The sequence below is a fragment of the Thermobia domestica genome, chromosome 1, assembly GCF_964235325.1.
Source record: "Thermobia domestica chromosome 1, izTheDome1.hap1.1, whole genome shotgun sequence".
NCBI classification, from domain to species: domain Eukaryota; kingdom Metazoa; phylum Arthropoda; class Insecta; order Zygentoma; family Lepismatidae; genus Thermobia; species Thermobia domestica.
In genome coordinates this window covers 306,013,373-306,037,480 of record NC_137454.1, presented here as the reverse complement: position 1 = coordinate 306,037,480, position 24,108 = coordinate 306,013,373, and the positions used below count along the sequence as shown (strand labels likewise).

General features: G+C 36.0%; 2 protein-coding genes across 6 annotated transcripts in view; one reads left to right on the top strand and one right to left on the bottom strand.

The window, feature by feature from the left end:
• Positions 1–21,182, bottom strand: part of BBS5 (Bardet-Biedl syndrome 5 protein) — a 58,432-nt gene extending 37,250 nt beyond the window's left edge. The window contains exons 1-2 of one of the 4 annotated variants that reach the window (XM_081727188.1): positions 20,832–21,182; positions 8,381–8,529 (exon numbers count right to left, since the gene is read on the bottom strand). In XM_081727188.1, coding sequence (XP_081583314.1) covers positions 8,381–8,529; positions 20,832–20,884 — 202 coding nt within the window. In that variant the 5' untranslated portion in view covers positions 20,885–21,182. Of the gene's footprint in view, positions 1–8,380; positions 8,530–20,757 lie in introns of all 4 variants that reach the window. The other 3 variants (XM_081727185.1, XM_081727182.1, XM_081727186.1) reach the window with 3 other exon arrangements.
• Kat60 (katanin p60) overlaps positions 21,104–24,108 on the top strand; it is a 59,873-nt gene continuing 56,868 nt past the window's right edge. The window contains exon 1 of one of the 2 annotated variants that reach the window (XM_081727175.1): positions 21,104–21,242. The gene's annotated coding sequence lies outside the window, so the exon portion shown is untranslated. Of the gene's footprint in view, positions 21,337–24,108 lie in introns of both variants that reach the window. The other variant, XM_081727168.1, reaches the window with a different exon arrangement.

Sequence of the window (24,108 nt, the reverse complement as noted above, 5' to 3'; positions counted from 1 at the left end):
ATAAAGTTACCGTTTCATTGCAGGGAAGTGTTAAAATAACAGGGCCAGAATCATTTTAGCTAATACCAGTATGTTAAAATCAAATATCTATTTTATGGATACACGTATCTTCCTTGTGCTGTGTAAATTTTAGTAAATTCTGAACCCATTAGAAAAAAATCTTTTGTTCGGAAATATTGGCAAAACCCGGATAATGTAATTTAAAAACTATTTATTCGCCTGATGCTAATCTTATTTGCTGTAACGTGTCTGCAGCATCTATACATACAACGTATTTCGCTAGCAGGAAAAATAGTTAAAGCAACATCTTTTAATTTTACTTTTTAGTTTTCTGATAAAAAAATATCTCTTTATTATTTGTATACTTTTCGAAGAACTCAAAAAGAGAAAGGATTTTCTTTACATATATATACACACACACGGCTTAAGTGCGTAAATTTGAGCAGCGACAAATATATTAAAGAATTTAACATGTGAAACTTCCGTTCGTTATTCTTAAAGGCTAGCAGAATACCCGTTCTTCATACGGAGAGAATAGTTTCATTTTCGGTATAAGGAGCATCAAAACTGTCACCAGTGAACTTAGGGACCCCAAAACTATGAGTTTGACACTAGTGTCAGTCATTTTCACTTACTATTACATGTCATCCTCTCCCTTTAGGAGTAATAATGGGGGCTAAATTTGGATTTAAACGGCATCGGAAGTGTCGCTGTTCATCTCAGCCACCCAGAAAAGTATGGATTCGACACTGATATCGACAATTTTCGACCATTTTTATATACCCACATCTTCTCCCCCCACAAGTTGCTGTCCTGAATTTGGATTTAAATGTCATCGGAAGTGTCATTGTTCATCTCAGGACCCCAAAAACCATGAATTCAACACTAGTATTGATCATTTTGGATCATATATATATATCCGCCTCCAAGTTGCGGGGATGCATTTGGATTTAAAGTGCATCGTAAGTGTTACTGTTCATTTCACCGACTCTAAAAACTATGGATTCGACACTAATATCGGTCATTTTCGATCATTTTTATATATCTCTCTGCCTCCAAGTTGCGGAGATGAATTTGGATGTAAACGGCATCGGAAGTGTTACTGTTCATCAAAGCAACCCCAAAAACGATGTATTCGACTATAATATCGGTCACACACACGCACACACACACATATTATATATATATATATATATATATATTCATATATATACCCCTCTCCTCTGTCCCCAGGTCACGGCGCTTAATTTGGGTTTAAACGGCATTAGAAGCGTCACTGCTCATCTCAGCAACCCCAAAAACTATAGATTCAACACTAATATCAGTCATTTTCGATCATTTTTTTATATACCACCCCCTTCCCCCTCCCTAAAGTTTCGGCGTTGAATTTAGATTTAAAGTGCATCGGAAATGTTACTGTTCATCTCAGTGGCCCTGAAGACTATGGATTGACACTAATATCGATTATCTCCCAACATTTTAATATACCTCCCCCTCCCTCAATTTGCGGGGACAAATTTAAATTTTTTAAACAGCATCGAAAGTGTCACTGTTCACCTCAGCGACCTCGAAAACTATGGATTCACACTAATATGGATTATTTTTCATCATTTTCATATACCTCCCTAAATTTGCGGGAGTAAAATTGAATTTAAACGGCATCGAAAGTGTAACTGTTCACCTCAGCGACCCCAAAAACTATGGATTCACACTAATATCAATTATTTTGCATCATTTTTATGTACCTCCCTCAATTTGCGGGAGTAAATTTGAATTTAAACGGCATCGAAAGTGTAACTGTTCACCTCAGCGACCGCAAAAACTATGGATTCGACACTTATAGCGGTCATTTTCGATCATTTTATACATCTTCCTCTCCTTCCCCCAAGTTGCAGTGCTGAATTAGAATTAAAGCTTCATCGGAGATGTCAGTGTTCATCTCAGCAACCACGAAAACTATGGGTTCGACACTAAGATCGATAATTTTTAATATATATCCGCACTTCCTTCCTCCAAGTTGCACCTTCAAAGTGAAATGATAAAACCATCTCAGGCCCGAACCTCATCTATGTTGAAAGTTTTTGTCGAGATCAGTCTGGTGGTTCAAGTGTTGTTGAGTTACAAATATAGTTACTTTCATTTATATATATATATATATATATATATATATAGTTACATTCTTTCGTTTCTAGTCTAGTTAGTTACATTCTAGTATACTTTCATTTATATATATGTTTATAAAAAACTCAGCTATTGCTTCTGCACTATTTCAATGGTTCGTACTTTAATACATCCCTTCCTCAACCATGGCTGCGGAATTGATTAAACGTAATGTTCTTGTATTAAATAAATGTATTTTAAATATATATTTCTCATTAATTTCAACTAAGTTGCTTTTCAAAGATCCTCTAAAATTTCAGTGACGCAATATGGGCTATAAGCCATTAGCCCTGCTACAAACTACAGACTTAAATATTCGATAAAGCATTTCAGTACTAAGTAGTTGCCACAATACCAATATGAACGTATTTAATTCCAACGGTAACAACTATGTTAGTAACACTAAAATTATTATTAATAATGATAACGAGTAAGGGTTTAGGATGTTTTGGTGTAGGATGTTTCGGTGTACGGATGTTTCGGTGTACGGACGCTACGGTGTAAGGACGGTTCGGTGTAAGGACGCTTGCTGTAAAGGACGTTTCGGTGTATAGCCTAATATTTGATTGCATTAATCATATGCTTGTAATGAACAGGCATGAAGTGTCATAGTGTAGCCACTCTGGAATAGTGTAAACTGATTAACATTGTTATTGAGTCTCATTGTTATTGAGACAGGATGATAATACAACACCAATCCATTCGCAACAATAATTTCTATTCAGAGATGTCCATAGGCGAGTTTTATAGAATAATAATCAAATTTACTGCAAAATATTTAGCATTATTTCTAAATTGAAATTAATATATTGTACAAAGTTCCTGAGACACAGTAATAATATATACAAACTGAATAATACCTCAAAGGAATTTTTGGCGTGGGAGACCCGGATTCGATTTCCGGTGAGAGCTCATGTGGTTCGGATTCCACGTTAATCAATATGTGAACGTCTCATATAGCCTCGCTGCTCAACGGGACGTTAAACTCAGAATCAACTCATCTCAACTCAAAGGAATTTTGTTGAAAAGAATATAATTACATAGAATCACTCAACTAAGAATCTAAAATTGTACACAATTCCTTTTAAGACTGTAAACACATCGTCAGATTTGTAATTTTCACAAACGTTGTTCAGTCTCTTCGTAACATCGGCGTATTTTTTCTTTGTTCTGACTTCATATCCGCCAATTAACTTATTTTTCCATTTGAACAGCACTAACAAGGAGACTTACGGAAGTGTAATTTACTGATTTGAATGAAACTTTGCATACTTGTAGAATATCAAAAAATAATCACTTTTTTTTTTTAATTTTATTTTTGCAAATGGTGCGGGTTTAAGGGTAGAAACCACTCTTTGAACGTTAGAGGTGGCCTCCAAGAGTAAACAGAAAGCAATCATTAAAATAGAAGATTAAATGATACGACCAGCTTACTGTCAAGGAGGTTTTAGGACAGGTGATTCAGAACCTGGCGTTGAAATTACAAAATTCAAATTGGCGGATCCAATATGATGATTACAATTACAAATAGTCTTCTGATTTGAAATGTTCTGCAGTTAGCCAAGAACAATTATAATTGGCAGGGGCTACTGAGAAAAGGTGCAGAAACCCCTTTTTGTACTTATTTTAACAGGACGTTTGATTAAATCTATAGCCAAAAAGTTAGAAGCCAATGCCAATGCATTTATCGCGAATGTGAAGCAACACATATTGGAAAATTAAATATTTATAACTCTGATCAATAGGTTTAATTTTTAAATGCAGACGGGACGTACTCTAGTGTTTACAGTGACACAAACAGTAGAAAGCGTGGTACAGTCAATAAATTCTATGACTCGTAGCTACATCATACAGCCTTTAATTTCTGCAAATAGTGTTTTATCACCACTTTTAATTGTTTTGTAGGAAAACATTGGAACATTTGGTCTTATAGTCCAACACAACCTCTTTAAATTTGAAGATATCCTTGTAAAAACATCAAATCCGGAAAAATTAACATCAAGTCTTGTGAGATCATGGTTCCAAGAGATTTTTCTTCAAGCGTCTAATGCAAAGTCCATTTTGTTATTAGTTTCGTGGAGTGGTCACAATTCAACTTAAGTGGAGTGGTCACAACGACCTATTTTAAGAACAAAAGAGTAACTCATAATAGAAACAATTTCTGCAGGAACAACTGGTAGGATTCAGCCTCTTCTTGTGTTCTTTAGGCCGTTAAAAAATTTCTTGAGACATTTTTCTGACACTGTCCTTTTCTACAACTATAACATGAATTTACATCTCCGTAATAATATAATTAAGATCTCATCACTGATTCATAATCAGTTTTCTTTTCCTAGATTTGCTAATCTTATTGGGTATGCATGATATAAAAGCGGTTATTGGAAGAAAAAACCACCTGTGTTTGAAAATTTTCTTTCAAAGATTGTGCAGCATTTTGCGATTTGTGCACAGTTATTGCCGTATTAAGGTGTGTGTGGTGTACACAATGTTTATGCATGACACACTTTTTTACTATATATCATTACCGTAAAAAGTTCTCCCAATCAATTAATAATTATAACATTTGAGGATATAAGAAGTTCTGACATAGAGTGAAGCGAGGGGACTCACTATAAATAAGTAACCCTTGCCAATTACAGAAACATTTAATTTTTATTTTATTTATTAATTTATATATTCTACTTCGTGAATTTATTTCTCCTTAACGAATAATTTTCATTTTGAAGAGTGGACGTTTCGGTGTAAACATTAGAACTTTTACACCGAACCAGCCTCACACCTAAACGTCATTACACCGAGCAATCCGTACACCGAAACGCCCTGCACCAAAACGTCCTACACCGAAACTGCCGTATCCCAGGAGTAGTTAATTACGAGTATGACAATTATTTGCTACAGAAAGACTTCTGTACAAGAAATATATGTGTAAAAATAATTTACTTCAAAACAACACAAGGAAAGCAAAATTTATGACGTACATAACTAAAACACAATATTATGTTACTAATATGAAGTCAATGGTGTGGAAATAGAGAAAAACAGACATTATGAAAGATCTGGGAATCACATTTGGTAGAAAGTTAAAATTCTGTCAACATAGAAATATATCATGGAAAGAGTAAGAAAGGACAATAGGCTTCATTTATTTATTTATTATTTCAGAACGATACAATATGTATTTATACAAATAACTTGTAAGAACTAAGGCTCTGTAATATGAAACAGTATATCTAAAACTTTGACTAACAGATTGACAGTATTCTTCTTACGGACGCGATCGTAGTGCCACAAGAGATTTTTAGGACTTCTGCAGTTTAGGACTTCTGCCATTTAGGACTTCTGCCGCGATATGATTTTTAGGACTTGTGCCGCGAAATAATTTTTAGGACTTGTGCATTTTAGGTCTAATGCCGTTTAGGACTTCTGCCGCGTCCCCTGTAGAAGATCTATGTCAAGGATAGACGTATTCAGTGATAATCAGAAACGTACCATCAATTCCAAATGCATACTACAATACTTATTAGAATCTGAAAGTTCATCACCTCTTATTGCATACCTAATACTGATAATTTTGATAAAATTATGAGTATGGAGATTGTCATGTTCGAAAGCTTTGGTGGTATTGAGGGAATGGGTCCCTCAAGCCTAAAAAATTAAGCTATCATTGTGTTTGGCATATTTTTCTATTACAAAAACATTCAATTCTTACTGAAGCAATGTTATCTGGTTCACTCCACACTGAAGATAGAATCTCCTCAATACTTTGTTTCGTGGCGATCCTTTATCTGCAGAAATTCTATAAATGTTGTTGAAGTTCGATAATTTCAGAATACCTATTTGATTCAATAACAGAATATATGAGTTCTCTTTCTTGTTTTCTAAAATTATTTTCTGAGAACAAACTTCTTAAAGAGTGTTCACGGCCTATTTATAATAATGCTTTAAGATGAACTTATGTACAGATATATAATTTGCGTACTACTGGTAAAATTAAACTTAACAGAACTTTCTCAACTGTTTACAGCAAACTTTTATGACATTAAAATGAAGTGCGGACTGTACGTCAAGCCATAGAATTAACTGTTGTAATCCATTTAGTGGGCACTACATCCTCTACTGTATTACTAGTATTCTCTTTATTCGTTACTAAATATGGTAACCAATAACCTCCTATCTTTCTCCCCCATATGAAAGAAAGAAAGAAAAAAAAATGAAATGAATTTGTTTCTAGTTATTTTAACATCCTACTGTTATATCTCTTAGGATAATGGAGACGGATGATAAATGAAAGTAAAAGACTGTGAAATTATTTACCAGGACTAGTGCACCATAAGCACACGCGCTAGTCACTAGACCAGCGGGGAGAGCTTTTTCCCCTGTATGGCTTTGGTTTGTTAACGCTTGTGTAAAAGATTTTCTGTCTAGTATCTTACGACAAATAGTTTCTAACAACAGTGAGACCAGATAGGAAGACTGACTACTAGAAAAAAACATCTTCTTAGCTCGTTTTTAGGATGAAGTATGCTCTTCTGTGTATAGAGAGTGTCTTCAAACGGAGGAGGCACCAAAGTTATGTCCGAGGTTGTAAACGAATTAACAGTGAATATAGCGCTCTAAAAAGTCACAAATGTGTGTTTGTGTTAGGCTTAATTAATTAATGCATCAATATTTGCATACTAACGCACTAATTTACAAACACACACACACACACACACACACACACACATATATATATATATATATATATATATATATATATATATATATATATATATATATATATATATATATATATATATATATATATTCTTTTTTTTAAAGTAAATACTAGTACTCATGAGATATGTCAACGAGTATTATTTTTTTTCTACTATATTTTGGAAAGAACACTTTTTGCGCATTTCTGTAGTCTTATTTTCCAGATTATTTTTTGAACCGCTTCTCAATTCGCGTTTCTTTAATTGTTTCGGGTAAAAGGATAACTTCAGCATTTAAGGTCAAAACTAAGTGGACTAAAATGCGTTCTTACCTCTTCTGAGAATTGGAAAACGAGATAAAAAGGTATACCAAGGCACTCAATTTCTCGGAATCACGTCCATGGAAAACAACACATGACAGCCACTTGACCACGAAGGAATATTTTGCTGAACAAACTTCATAAGCAGTAAAGCCACACATAACTTACGTACCTGTCTTATGTTTAGGTTTGTCAAAGTGATGAATATGTGGTATGGAAATATCTTCCTGTGCTCCATTATAGGATAAATATGGATTTAAAAGGCACGTCTCAAAAATTTTCCAGATATGTTCATTTCACTGAGTAACTAAACATATCTATATTTGCTAGGGTCAAGGACATAGAGACTCTATGAGTTGGAGGGTTCACTTTTTAAACCACTGTACTCGCATTCTTGATCTTTTGAACCATACTAGTGACGTAGTGCCGATAAAATGTCTTTAAGCACTAGATATAAATTTTTGACACATTTTACACTACAGCGCACTCTATAAAGTTTAAATAGTTACTAAACCCCCTTACAAACAAGCACCATTAAATTTAAGAACATACTTCTGTTACTGTAAACATAATCCAAATTTCACAGAGTTTTTTTTTTTAAAATAATGTAAAATTATTGAAAAACCAACTTTATAGTCACCAGTTAAAATTTCAATACTCAACGCACAATGTTTCAAGTCATTACCTTTCATATCATATTACAAGGATTGCGAATATTAAGACATGGGTAAATAAAGATTAAATTACACCATTATATTACCGCGTACAAACTAATTCCACAGACATTAGAAAAGTAGCGTATTTCATTATACACTATTTTACAGCGTTCAATTAACCTTTACTTACCGCCGTGATGCTATATATAATACTCAACGTCAAAATTATGGATATCAAACCAGCTACCATACTTTCTATATTTTGAAAATGATATGTGATAGCTATCCAGCTCTTATACAACTGTTCCCAACCATACAGAAAAGTACACGAGTTTTCTAATGACTTAAATTATTCTATAAGTGGCATCAAAATATGGTAGTTCATCTTTTGTTTATCTTTACATATATATATTTCTGCTCCTTATAATGAGAAAGACTTGAAGCATCGTGAAGTTTGTACTGAAATCTGGGATACTAAAAGCACAGTAGTACAGTTTGATCAATTAAATCTAGGTAATATTTCTAATATTAAAGTAGAATTACTTACAAAGACTAACTCGAGGCATAGTATGCGAGTGCCAAATGATCCGTAAATTTGTTACTAATAAGCGACCTCTATCTCCACTGTTCCCTTTGGTATCTTCTATAGAATCTAGCTTATCTATCATTTTCTCCCCCGGCCGCATCTTCATTTGACTGAAAAACAAGAAAGAGATCTTTCAGTTACCTTCACCACCACCACAAATAATGTCAATGTTGAGACGACTCAGCGGGATCTAAAAACCAGCGCTACGCAGAACATTAGAGAAGACAACACAGCTTTATCATGCTTGTCAAACTATTTGTCGATATAAGATATACTTTCTTCCTCTGAAAATAAATATTTTAAAGAAAAATGAAAATGGAATGAAATCTTTCAATTTAACGTCCTACGATTATGTCCTTTACGGCTCATTCCACGTCAAATCACCCAGAAAAAATCCGAAATGTCACCCACCGATTCAGATGTAATGAAACTTCGTGTACTTGTTAACACTACTATGGTATGAAGATCTGTAAAATTTTTCTTCCGAAATCCTAATAATTTGTGAGAAATACGAGACCAAAGTTTCAGAATTTCAGGCATCCCGGTCGTTCTCGAGGGCATCTAATATTTCGTAGAGCTTAATACAAAAATTCATATCTCAGTATCTACGCAATGTATCACTTGGAAATTTCTACCCGAAGTTTATGTAAGTCTGTAGAGCTAATTTAAAAAACACCATCAAGATTGCTGGTACCTTAAGGGTGAAAAATTGACCCTTGTATTTTAAAATAGTTCTTTTGTGTGTGTGTGTAAATTTCTAGTTTTACGTAATGTGCATTATCCCTGTGAGGCGGATCAATTACCTTGCCGCTCTTTGTTTAAAAATTGAATCTTAAGGTATGTTCTAAGAGACTGCAAATAAAATTAGTGGTTTTTTGAATGTTTCGGTTAGTAATTCTCGTTTAACCCTTCAACGCCAATGCGCCAGCTTTTCGTGTCTCTCGAAATTGGATAGATGGCCGTCCTTGTAAAAATGCTTTTTGTGTGTGGTTGTATGACGGACCTGTTACTCTTAAGCAGCGTTTTATTTCTGAAAATAAAGGTGCCGGTATGACGGACCTCAGGTTCATACTTTTTAAAGCTGTATGCCTTTCAGGATAATAATAATAATAATAATAATAATAATAATAATAATAATAATGTCCAGTAGCATATCACTGCAGTCTTGTAACTAAAAACTCTTACGTACACTATTACACAGTGTGTTTGAAAAAAAAACTCCCTTGTTTTAATGTGTCCTGGAATCTGTACAAAGTGACATACACTATTCTAGTTTGTAGTGTTTGATTCATCAACTCTTCAAGTTGGCAGGTCTGCTTGACCTTGAAACGGAATCAGTGCTGTTTTTTTCCTGTTTCCTCAGTTCAGTCCAGGCAGGCGTGCAGTGCAGAGCAACTCAGCAACAATGTGTACTCCGCAACAGAAAGCGAGTGTGTTATTTGGCTTGTGAAAACTGAGTCAGTTATAACAGTGCAACGTCATTTTAAACGTCAGTATGATGGTGAAACACCTACAACAAAAATTACCAGTCATTGGCTAAAGTCTTTCAAGGAAACCGGTAGTGTTTTAAAAGCAAAATCACCAGATAAACAGAGAACTTCTGAAGATGTTGTTCAACAGATCCGTGTTTCTTGTGTTCGGACCCCGAAGAAGTCATTGGCCAGACGTACTCTACAATTAGGAGTGCCTAATCATTTACGGGAAAGAATCGTCGCGGCGGTTGGGACAGTTACACCCGAAATGTTGGTGAATACGTGGAGAAAAGTGGAATATCGTCTCGATGCGTGCAGGGCCACAAATGGATCCCACGTTGAAGTTTACCAACATTAAACAAAACTTGAAGGAATTCTCTTTCATGATATGTACTTATTGATGTAAGTTTTCATTCATTTCCTAATTAAATTTATACTTAAAACTACAGAGTTCTTTTTCAAACACCCTGTATATAAAGATGCTTTAAAAATGTATGATTCTTACATCTTAATTTTATAATACAATAAACGTAATGATAGTCAATATTTCTTAGTGATTTGTTTCTTGCTTTTTTTCTTTTCGCAACGGGCGAAAGTTTGTTTTCAAAAGGCATCAAGAGTTCTACAGTTACTGAATTTCAATAACAACACATAAAGTACATTGTTGACATAATGTTCTTCAGAACACTAATCATGCTAAAAAAATGTTCTATAAACCTCTACTAAAATAATGGATCAACTTTGTGAAATAATCTAGGGGATGTTTTCAGTTAATCCTCTTCCTAATAGTGAATAAAAACAATTAATTGGATACACTAAAATAGGAATTGAGCAAAGGCTTCTCTGTGGAGAAAGTACAGAGGTGGAGTCCCAACAGAATTTTTGTACTGGCTTTCAGTTTAGTCGAACTTCAGCGACAGAAAAATTTGTTGGGATTATTTCGTTGTGAGAGGTCAGTCATTTTAGAGGAAAAAAAAAAATGGTTGGTCCAGAGCCTTTTTGGTTTATATTACCGTGCGAAAAAGGAATGACGAAACGAAAGCGGGAGGACTTGACAGCGAGTGAGAGACAGAATTGCCCAAATATTTCTAGTCTCTGAATACAATTAATAGACTTCAAGAAGGAACAAAGACTCGCAACTCCTTCTCTAGAGAAAAAAGAAGGAAAAGCAAAACAATAACAACCCTGATTTTCAATAAAACTATATATTTATCATTTGTTATATCAAGGTTTCTTATCAAACTCTTTTTAAGACTGAAGACGAAATATTCCCTCAGGAAGTGGTATTGGTACGTCGTGCCGTTGCGTACCGGCAGAAATAAAACACTCCTCGTAAGTATGTTGATAAGTTATGAAACGCTAAATATTGCTATTGTTAATTAGAACAATAGCAATCCCTTAAGACCAACGGCAGGCCTCTGAGGCACTTTGTATGCGTACTGGGGGCATTTTTACAACATTATAATAAAAATCAATGCTTTGCTACATATTTGTAGACTTTCAAAATTTTCCTACCAAGTTCAAGGTCTCATTTTCATATTTTCTGTGGTCTCTCAATTAATGATTTTTGTTAGAATTAACTGATACTACCTGCTTCCTGGCAAACGAAGCGAGCTTCAATGAGTCTGGGCGCGCGCTGAATGCTCACAGAGATTACTGCTAGCCCCGTTGTGTCGTGTCGTCTTATCAAAGTCTAGGCAAGTCTTCGTGTACATGGTAAATCGCTGGAGAATTTACTATACTCGTAGCTCCTTTCCCAATAGAGATGCTAAGTGAGGAACCTCAGAAGTTTCGAAACAGACTTCCGCAGGTATCGCGAGAAATGATGCCAAGCAAAACTCTACAAAAGACATAAACCTAGACTTGATACACACCTTTTTTTTCTTAGGTCATAATCTGACCCGATAATTTCATCGTTCAGACCCAGTATGTATAGCACAAATCATAACAATATGCCGAACGAAATATTACAACTTTTAAATAGCCATCGCCAATCTTATGTATGGGCACCAGAGACTTTTGAAAGTGAATAATCTCTCAATCGAAGTTTGTGATTTTTCTTGTACTTGATTGGACAATTCCTACTGTTTAGTTTTCAAATATGGGTGTTGCGAGATAGTTTCGTTTCTGTAAACATTTCTTATCCGGATTGACTTATAGTTAAATTAATTATTCATGTTTATGTGTAATTTTTTGTTAGTGTCCAAAATCATCTTTCTGTCCATGAGATCCTTATTCTGCAGTTTTAATAAGAATAACATTACCACAAGTTCTGTTTTTCTTTAACGACTCAAGCAGTATTTGTAAACCTGATTTTGAAAATGTCGACTTTTGTTTCACCACCTACATAGGCATCCTGAATCAATGACCATAAACGATTATCATCATTCACATTACAGCAGGACAATAGAAAATGTGCCTTCAAAAAATACAATATCAACAAAAACGCGATTTCAATACGCCCGCAAATAGTTTCGCCGCATTTTCTCGTTATTCCGACTAGGGATGGCCAGAACCGGTTCCCGGTGGAACCAGTTTCAGCTCTGAACGGATCCGGTTCCGGAACCGGATTTTCGGATCCAGCCCTGGAACCGGAACTTTGTGGCCATCCGTACGCTAAACCTGAGCTGCTGGCAGGCTGTGACCAGTGTGCTAGATGAAATGGTAGAAGCAAAACGCAGGCGCCCAGCGGCGGCCGCTTGTCTTATTTGGTTAAACAAACTGGGTAACTGACAAACTAATTTGGCTAAACACCCACTGGTGGACCATTTTTTTTTTTTTTTTTTTTTTTCTGAAGAGCACAAGCGTCTCCGGGCGAGGAGGGCACAAGCGCGTGGCCGTCTTTAAAGTGATTTGAAGGTGATCTTTGTGCCTCCTTTACGCGTCTTTGGGGGCTTTCGGATCCAGGTCTGGAACCGGTTCTGAAAGCCAGATCTCCAAGAACCAGTTCCTCGTGGAAGCAGAACTTTCTGGCCATCCCTAAGGCTCGGTTCAGACGAGCAGAAAAGTCTGCTGCGAGCTCGCAACGAATTCGGGTGGGCGTTTCAGTCTAACATTGAAAACAGTTTATTTTATATTCAGCTACAGTTGTCTTCCATGTTTACTGATTTACGCAATGACGAAGAGAAAGTCTTTAATTATTTTCGCATGAGCACTTCGTTTGATGAACTCTTAACGAAATAAGTTAAGTGATAAAATTAAAATAGAAGGAACAATCATAAGACTTCCGATACCACCAATTTAAATGTTAGCTGTTACATTAAATGTAAGCTAATTATGTCAACTAACTATCGTTTGTATCAATGCAGAAAGGAAGACATTCGGGACCTATTCATGGATATTTTCAGTTGTTATTAGCGTCCACTAATGTGGTTTAACTATCGCGTGAATAGTTTCGATTATGTTGGCAACTTTAAATTAAAAATTAGACACTTATTTGAGCGTTTCCAAATATTCCGCTCCTAAGAGGGTGAGAGAGGCATTTCAGTAACAGTAAAATTTCCCTTTATTTATTCACAAAGAGCCGAATGTGAGAATTCACTTCGGTTAGAGATGTAAAATTCGATATGTAAACCCCTAAATAAAAATAATGAGAGCACAGGTTCCAGCGTTTCTGAACTTTTTCTCTTGAAGAAGAGAAGGGGGATTTCTACAGTAGTGGGGTCGCGGTGGCTCAGTAATAGTTCGCTCACCTTTGGTGCGCGGCGTCCCTGGTTCGATCCCAGCTCGCGTTAAGTGGGCTTTGTGGTGGACATTCCGAATGTAAACTCTTAAATAGCAATATTAGATTTAGTGTTTCCGAATAACCCACTTCTAAGGTGGGAAAAGGGTAATATTTTTATAACATTTCCCTTTATTTATTCACACAGTGCCGTGTGTGAGAGTCTCTTAAGTTAAAGATGTAAATTCCAAATATGAACTCTTACATGAAACAATGGAACATGTTTCAAGGCTTTCTTATATTCCACTGCTAAAAGAGGAAGGACGGTCATTTATATAATATCGAAATTTCCACTTATTTATTTACAGTCTAAGTGGATAGGGGAGTTCAAAATTTATGCCAAAAATAGAGTATCTAATGGGGTTTTGTAATTACACTTTTATTGAAAAGCGATCATCAGGGGGAAGGTTTTTTAAATATTTACGAATAACTATAAAATTTGAGAAAATCCTCAACATGTGTAGCACACCACAAGAAGGCAATACAGCTAACGAAAACAGAAAAAGACGGACCGATTACTTTGTAAGCTACGTACGTAGAGTGTCATGCCATAATTTTAAGTTGTTCTTTATGTCAAGAAACATTCAGTTGCTATCTCTAAAATAGCAACGATGTACACAGTATTATCAATTATACGAGAACAAATAATATTTTCTTTACGCATCTAGCACGCTCTTTTTTTTTTAACCTCATGAGTACCCTGATGTTCAACTAATTTTCGTGTTAAATCTAATATTTTAAAAATTTAATTCGTTAACAATGGACGACAAATTGTCAGCCGCAAAACGATGTTTTTTCATTCTCTTCTGTTCTGCTACTATACTGATGGTTGTTTTGGACTTCAGCGTTCCTTTTCAGCACAGAGGCTATACGTGACCTCGGCCTAAAGTATAATGCTGTGTTACAAATGATCCATTCATTCCGCAGTAAGTGATATAAGAAATCTCATCAAGGAACTGCATTAGTTCCCCAAACCTATTTGTTGCCTATTGTTGTTAGTATCACAATAAAGTGTTCACAGCCTCGCTGCTGAAAAGTGATGCTAAACGAAAATCAAATGTAAATACTACATGAAATTATTATTACAGTCGCTCAGCCGCGTAACTCTCAGCCGGTGCCTTGAGCATTCAAAACCGGTGAGGTATCATTATTGGGAATGTTTATTATTTTTTTTCGAATTCTTTATTTCATAAGTAAAGGAAAAAGGGAGAAAAAAAAGGAAAGGAAAGGGAAGGTCTGGGACAACCACAGGCAAGGGATTGATTTAAAAAAAAAAAAGCAAAAACAAAAACAAAACCAAACAAAACAAAGCAATTAAGACTTGACTCTAGTGTTAAAGTGTTACTACGTCACTAGTAACACAACATGAATGTTAGATTCACACATTAAAAAGTAATAATAATATATATCAACACTATTTTTCTTCTTTGTTTTTTCATTAAATTTCTCACATAGCCCTACGGTTTCACACATCTTGTTCCATGCCTCTAGCTTTTTTATTTCTGTCTCGATATTTTTCACACTTTAAATACCATGGATCGTATAAATAAAAATGAGTGGTTGCTTCTGACAATTTGCTCATAAGCAAGCTGAGTATCGAGAATTTGTTTTGCTATAAATAAAACTTTCCTCTACTCGTTCAGGAAATGCTCCGTAACAAACAGCAAGTCCTCAATGAACTTACTGTCTCGTCTGCTTTCTACAATGGAGAGAAGAAGACTATTTAATTTCAAACATTCAAAAATATTTACAAATAAAGCAGTTTTTGAGATACAAATTCCAAAATATTTAGTAATGTATAAAGGCATTTCAGATACTACATTACTAATTCTCAGGAATATTTTGGAACATTTGTAGCTTATATAGAATCGAAAACAATAGAACATTTGTGTGCTATCTACTACACCAATAGAATCCGGAAGCGTACACTGTTCGAACCATTCATTCTTAGAGGCTGCGGTGGCTCAGTAGTACGCTCTTTCACCTCTGGTGCATGGGGTGCCTGGTTCGATCCCAGATCGCGCCAAGTTAACTTTGTGGTGGACAAACTGTGCGTGGGTTTCCTCGGGGTTCTTCCGTTTCCTCCCACTTTCTTCATTTCTCATCATCACAGTCTTCTTTAACCTAGCCCTCATACACGTAGGACGTAAAAATTCCATTCATCTTTAGCTTCCTGAAGAGCAGCAGTTGTTGTAGGAGTGTATCCATAATTTCGCTTTCAGCTTAATTCCCTGTGCAACTTCCCAGAAGACATTTGACATAGTAGGCTGACTAACGCCAGTACCTTCTGCAACACCCACCTGAAAACCAGGACCTCCTACGCATTTTTAAAAAAAATCATCTTTTAATAATTCTTCAGAGCATCACCCCGTCTTTCAGTTGATTCGCGAAGCAAGTGTTGTGCAATCCATTTAACATTTTCCTTCTTAAATCTGTAGAGTTCTTTATAGTTGAGAACATCAGAGTCCCTTTACAATTTATACTCTTTACGTCTTCTTTCGAGAATTACCCTAAACTCGGCCACTTCGCTTCTAATAACTATTGTTGAGTAAGCTGAGCAAGGTATTGAGGAACCTCAAAAAATCTTAAGCACTTGCTCCGAAAATGAGTATTTTGCTCGGTTTTATTTAGACTAAAGGTAAAGCAGTTGCTCACCAGCCAAGAACAATGAGCACTTGCTCACGAGTAGCTTCAGTAGAATTATTTTTATTTATACGAAACTGAGAATTTGCTCCGAATTTGTGAGGTTTAAGCACTTGCTGACTTATTTACATGGCTCCATATCTCGGGATATTTTTTAATTTCGAGAGTTCTTCGATTTCCATTCCTATGGGCGCGGGAAAGTCTGCTCGTGTGGCTTGGCTCATTGTCAGTAGTGGTTTGCCGACCAGCTACACCTTGTGCGGACTCGCTACGAGCCAGCAGTCCCCGCAACTCAATTTTCGCCCGCTGTCGCAGCAGTCACGCGGGAAAGTCTGCTCGTGTGGCATGAATGATAAGAACCAATGTATTTCCGGCTCGCGCGGGTTCGCAGCAGACTTTTCTGCTCGTCTGAACCGAGAATAATTCCGACCACTGTGCGATGGTGAGTACACGCGTAACAGAGAGTGGTGAAAACAAGGGCCTGTGGCAACGATAAGAGTTTCAATAGCACTTGTCATGGTTTCATACTAGTAGCGTTCCACTTGTAAACATAAAATGCGGTTACTGTACAATGTGCAGAAATAAACCGCCGGTGATAAATAGTATCATAATCAGGGTTGGCTGGTTTAAACCAGCTGTTTCAAAAAAAAAAAAAAATCAACTGGTTTAAACCAAACAAAAAAAGAACGAAAAATGATTTAAATCGTGTGAACTTCATGGTGACGTCTCTGCATTACGTTTATGTACTTTTCACCTTTTAATCAAGGGGTCCCGTGTTCAATTCTCGGTCGACCACAACCCATCTTTCAAGTCTAAACCAAGTAGCGATTCGAGGTGTTCCTTTAAGCGAAAGTCTTCTCCTTGATAACCTTGGTATTTCATAAGGATGGTAAGCCTAAACATACAAAACGAAACCAAACTATATATTTCTACTTGCCTGGATGCCTGTTGTTTTATAAAGAAGCCAAGGTTGCTTAAATATATTGATAGAAATTGGCAAAATTATCAACTGCTTACGCAGCTTCCAACATCAGCTTGGGTTTGACTTTGTTTTAATTTTATTGAATGATATCTACATACCAAATTTGTAGATAACCTTGTTGTTGCATAATAACACCAAGGCGAAACAAACTAATTTCTGTCCATATCTAATACAAATACATAGAATAAATTATTTAAACCAAATAAATAAATAAATAAATAAATAATAACTTTTTTTTTTTGTTTTTTCAATAAAAACCATGGTTTTTGCCAACCCTGGTCATAATACAGACATCTGTCATATACACTCACTTATTTTATCTCTCATAAACCACTTGTAATGATTTCACACAAGTAACCCTACACTTATAAACCTAAAATACACCTGTATTATTTTGTATTTAATTCTATCGTCGGGTCTAGGTCAAATCCCCCACAGCCAAAATCCCCCCACTCAAGAAATGTCAAAACGATCACACGATTGGTCATAACTCCCACACAAATGGACAAAACAGCCACACATAGCAACGGTCATAATCCCCACATAAATGGACAAAACTCCCACATGCAGAAATTGTCACAACTGCCACACAAATGGACAAAACCCCCATACAATCGGACAAATCCCCCACACTCTGAAATGATCGTGATTGCCCGTCTTTGTTGCGGCTCTTTATGGCGCCCACTTTATGTGTCTGTCATTAGAAAACAGTGCAAGAAGAATAGTTGCAACATCAGTATAAGTGGAATAAAAAATGTTATTAAAAAGTACAAGGGCAAGACATGCAACCAGGATCATTTCAGAGTGTGGGAGATTTGTCCGATTGTGTGGGGTTTTTGTCCATTTGTGTCGCAGTTGTGACAATTTCTGCATGTGGGAGTTTTGTCCATATGTGTGGGGGTTTTGTCCATTTATGTGGGGATTGTGACCGTTGCTATGTGTGGGAGTTTTGGCTGTGGGGGTTATGATCGTTTGTGTGGGCGTTTTGACATTTCTTGAGTGTGGGGGTTTTGGCTGTAGGAGTTTTCACCTGTTCCCCTATCGTCTGCAACAATTTGTTTTTTTTATAAATATGTCTTTTCATACAAAGTATTCACTTTTATCTGTAAATCTTCCGAACTGTAATGAGCCAAAAGTAAACCAACACCGTTTACTCAATATTTAATTATGTTTAGCATTACTCGAGCAGGCAGTTCTAAGAAATTTTGACAAATCTCTTACATTTCCAGCTCAGATTAGAGCTTTGCGTTTCTTTTAGCACAACATACACTAAATGAGGAGAATCATTATTACATGCAGATTGACTTCAAGAGGGCTCAGTATAAATAGTGTGGAGTTCACTCGAGCAGATGGTTCTACCAAAAACAAAATTTATACATAAAATATGATGTGAAACATTTTTCGTGCATGCATGAGTGTAAATGTAAGTTATTTTTGTCATTGCACAGTATATTGAAATGGATTTTGAATGGTAATGAAATTATTATATGTGTAACTATTTACTGAAGCGGAAGAATACAAGAATGCAAATAGGATACAAGTAAACGGCGGGAATTTCCGGTTTATCTGTTAGTTATGGACATGTGCGATGGATGTACTACAAAACATACATTTTTTTTTTTACAAAGAATTGTGTGATAAAAAGAGAAGAATTATAAAGTTTTATGGTATGATGAAGCGTAAAATCAACTGCGCAAGGTGTAGAAAAGAAGTGAAAATTCAGAACAGGCATTATCCCTACATACACTATTTTTTGTGTAATCGTAGGAAGAGAAGACAGTATATCAGCTGTGAAAGGTATTTCTTTGAAGGATCGAAGTTAGGCGTTCTTAAAGATAAGAATTATCACGGATATTTTAAGTGTTTTTTCACCATGCTAGTTCATGCGCATACAAGCGCGCCCACGCGCCTGCTCCCTACGGACGCACCCCTCGTTGCGCTCCAGCCCTAACTCTGTTAGACAGCATTCCCGGGCATTACTCGAGCAAACGGCTATACCAAATATTCACACATTTAATGCATTCTCCGATTTCTTCTTGAAGAGCAGGCACTAAATGAGGAACTAATGCATAAACCACGAAACAACTTGTGCTAGGTGGCTACTAAAAGCACGAATGCTACCTAACTGAGACAGATCAGGAGCGCAGCGACCCGAGTGGAGCGAGGGGGTGCGTCCGTAGGGTGCAGACGCGTTAGCGACTAGGGCACACGCATAAATAAGGATAGTGGAAAAATACATAAAATAATTTTCACATTCAAAAACAAATATCGTAATAAGTCTTACTTTCAAAACGGCTTCACTGGTTTCCCGGGTACAAATGGCCCGCTGCGAGGAGAAATTCGTCTGTTTTGAATTTTTACTTCTTTTCTACACTTTGCATAGTTGATTGTACTTTTCAACATACCATGACTGCAAAAACTTGATAATATGACGCTCTTTATCACACAATTCTTTGTAATAAGATCGTATGTTTCCTTCCGCTTCAGTAAATAGTTACACTTAGAATATGTTCACTCTCATTCAAAATACATTGCAATATGATATCTACTGAGAGAAATGACTTATATTCACAATCTACTTCTTTTACGAAAAGTGTTTGACATCGTATTTTACCTATAAATTTTGTTTTTGGTAGCGCCGTCTGCTCGAGTGAACCCCATTCCTGCTATCTAGTGGTCAGGTAGGACAAGTTGGTTAGACTATGCATTGTAGTCTTTAGAGTTCTTCACTTAGTGCATGTTCTGTAAAAAGAAACCGGAAATTGCAAGAAATGTGCCAAAACTTGATAGAGCAGTCTACTTCAGTACTGCCATACGTGCATAAAAGTACATACATAAAACACGAACTAACCTGTGCTAGGTGGTCACTATGAAACACGAATGCTATCTAACCGAGTCAGGGCACGAGCGCGGCAGGAGATTCCGAGCGATATTCAGAGATGTGTCCGTAAGAAACAGGCGCGTCAGCGATGAGGGGGTACAGACAAACGAGGATAGTGGAAGAGCACATTTACACGTAAAATACTTTCACTATCACTCAAAATTCACTTCAGGATGCTATGAACTACCAGTAATTACTTACTTATATTCACACTTTTACTCCTTCACGAAAAATTTTTCACTTCGTATTTTACCTATAAACTTTTTATTTGGTAGAGTGAGTGAACTTTTCGTCTGTTTGAGTGAACCCTTTACCCGCCCTCAAGAAATGGGATAACACGTAAACTTAAAAACACAAAATGCCCTGCTTACTGGTTCGCTGTTAGTGGCTAGCGCGTGCTAATTTGGTGCACGTGGTACAGGGGTTGATTTCTTGTGCAACCACAAAAAAAAAAAAAAAATGATCATTCACTTTCTTGTATCATAAGACTCCTTTAGCGTAAAGGACATAATAGTGAGATACTAAGCTAAAAGTTCATTCCATTTCACTTAAACACAACATATACATTGGTGAACATACTGAGATCTTTTTCACGATCATTAAAGTACAACGTAACATTTGTGTCATATACATACATACCTAAATGCGTGCAATATATGTTAAGAATATACCGTTAAAATATAAGGAAATGTTATTCTAGAATATGTACTTACAATAACGCGATGTCAAATCGCACCTCTTTATCCTCCCACAATGCGTCCGCCATTTTTGTAAACAATTTGGACTTTCCAGTATAGGACGTTCTTACATGTAACGAAGTTATCTGTGCTGTTGAATATTTGAATTATTTTTCAATTTGTTGTCCTCATACGTTCACATTTATCATTGTTGAAGCTTGAAGTTATTACATCCTCAATGTGGTAAAGCGGTTTTTAGAAGTATGAATACAATAGATTAAAAATACACAGTACATAAAAGGGAAAATTTATGCGTAAATAATATGGCTATTTCTATGTCTGTTAGAGAATTTCCTTTTTCGTTGCAGCACCATCTGTTGGCAGCGGCTCCTTGACCTAAATTGGTAAACAAGTGAAGGTTAATAAAGCCAAGGATCACAAAAGCAGGTAAGATCATGTGTGAATTAAATTTGGGATAATTGTAACACTTCATCATCGTGTTTTGGAACAATTTTGTGTAGTATGGTGTAATTTTTAAATGGTAAGCACAAAAACTGTTGTTTAAAAAAGTGTTAAAGTTACATTATAATGTACTGTAGATACCAGTTGGAAATGAAAATGCAGTTGCAGAATTATTTAAATTGCTCAGTGTATGGTTAGATATCTCCTACGGACAACCAGTTTCTATTAATGTAATTTCGTTGGTTAGAAGCGGGTGGGAATTAGTTAATATTTGTCGTGCATGCTTTTGATAATGCGACATGGTTTACTCTCACTTACCTACAAAGTTTGACTTATTTCTGATTAATGTTCGAAACAAATATTTTGGTGCAGGTCTACTTTAAGCCTTTCCAAAATTTATAGTCTAGTGGTTCATACGGATGCTGCAAATAAAAAATTAATGTATGAGGTTTTTAATAATTGAGATCAAATATATGTGCGTAAGGTTTTAGTTTATGCATGCACGAAGTCCATGTGTAGGTATTTCTTGATGAAAACCTCTTGCAGATGGACAAGTTGTCACCACAAAGCAGATTGTAGATACTTGACTTTTTCCAGCTCTGTAATTTTTCAGAAGGTTCTATTGTAGGTGACGATACATGAACTTATGATGTCCCTAGTTCTTTCATAAAAAATGTAATTCTTCTACCGTATAAATTGTTTCATATAGAAGGGGTTGGCATACTGGTTGCAGATTTACTTTAGTAGGGCTTAACCATATTGGATATAAAAACAGCGTCTAGACATATGTCGTAAGAACGACATGGCAGGCAAAAAGCCAATCAATATGTGCTAAGTGGCCGTGAAAAAGCAGGAATTGAAGTTATCTAACCTATGTAAGAATAGATCGAAGCTCTTGGCCTAGGCAAGGGTGTGTCTCAGCGATGGTGGGTAGTAGTATACGCGTGAAACGAAAATAGTGAAAACACACTCCACTGACAAGAGAATTTCCTTGATTGTGGTTAAAAGATTAGATTTTGGACAATATTCTTCAACATTGCTAGGAATCTCGCAAATAAGTTCACTATATATTTGGATTACTTGAACATTCCTCTTGAAGTAACGTTAGATACTTCTGTAAACTAAATTTTACAAACCTATGGTCAGCTAAAACACCTAGAATAGCACTTTTCATAATAGTGTATGCTCTATAGGTACGTTCACAGTTCCTTTCACGTTTCTAAAATACTGGTACTATCTACAAACTTACTTCATCCGCTTAAATATACTTCCATGTGACGTAAAGATACCTCATGACTTGATATTCATAAAACAGCCATTTAAAACCTGTAATGCAGGGTAATTTTTTAATTAAAATTGGGGGCAACGGTGACTCAGTGGTAGAACGTTCACCTTTGGTGCACCGGTTCTTGGTTCGAACTCGGCTTGTGCCAAGTGAATTTGGTGGTGTGCGTGGGTTTTCTCGGGGTTCTCTTCTTTTCTCCAATTTTCTTCATTCCATCATTTCATTCATTTCTCATCTTCACCGTCTCCTTTGCCTAGCCGGCATAAACGTGGGACGTAAAACTTAAAAACTTCATTTGATTTCATTTTTTAATTAAGAATTATAAATAATAACTTTATATTACGCATTATAAATTTATAACACAGATTTATTATTTATAAATTATATTCTTGGTCTTAGTAATGTTTCAAAACGGAAATCCTCGTATATTCATATCTCTCATTCAGTGAACTAACCTGTGCACTGTAAAGCTGACGTTTAACAATTATCGAAGCATTGACTTAAAGCCTCGCTTATTTCACCTTTGTTTTAGTTTAACCTCAATGATAAACGCGCTTGGGCGAAGAAAAATGACAAATTTAAAGTTGACCTTGAGAATCTCGTGTCAGGTGTCTTGACCTGCAAATTGAAATCTGCGTCCTTAAAATCTTAGAACTCAGCTTTATTTTCAACTCGTAGAAAGCGAATGGCTAATGTCTTAACAACATTTGCCTTATGCCTCTATAGTCTCCTTATGTCTATAGCTACCAGGGTACTCATAAGACATTTGCTTACATTGTACGTCGATTGTCTTCCTTTGATTGTAATTTTCAAATAAAGAACAAACGTGAAATTCCACAAATAACCCTGAATTGGAACAACTAGTTCTTTCACAATAGTGGGTGGGTTGTTTGAAATTTTAGTGTCAATTAAAAGGTAATAATTAAAAAGCTAAAATATAGCTTATGGAATACTTTTTTTTTTTTTTTCAGTATAATCATACGAGAGCTTATAGTTTTTCTACAGTTGTATATATTTGTGTATATAGTGCTTTCCAGTTATGTGTACATAATGCCTCATTTCTCGGAAACGGTTCAATCTAAACGAAATTTGATAGGTATATAGCCCATTTTTAACACTAATTTCTCCAGTATAAACACTGGATTGTCCAAGTACAGCAGGAGTCGTAGTACAAACCATGTGATCCATGATCATCGACTTCAGGAGTGAGGGAATGTTTGACTGTTTAGAGAACGGACTGGGTAGCATAGTGGTTAACGCATCGACAAGGTATGCCAGAGATCCTGGATTCGAGTCCCTGCCCAGTCGTGCATTTTTCCCCTGTTTATGTCAAGTTTTATGTAGTACTTTATTTCTTGAAGCTACTAGCCTGATCTAAGCCACATTTGTTGGGCAAGTAGCACAGGGTGTAAAGAATAAAGTTCGCTATATTCTGCGACCAAATTAGGATAGGGACGGGTTTTGCTTGGCTTGTCTCGGCCACGTATTCCCACGCCGAGAGCTTGAGTTTGGTTGACCGATTGTCCTGGCCATAAGAAGCGTAAAAAACACAATTAAAGATGTAAA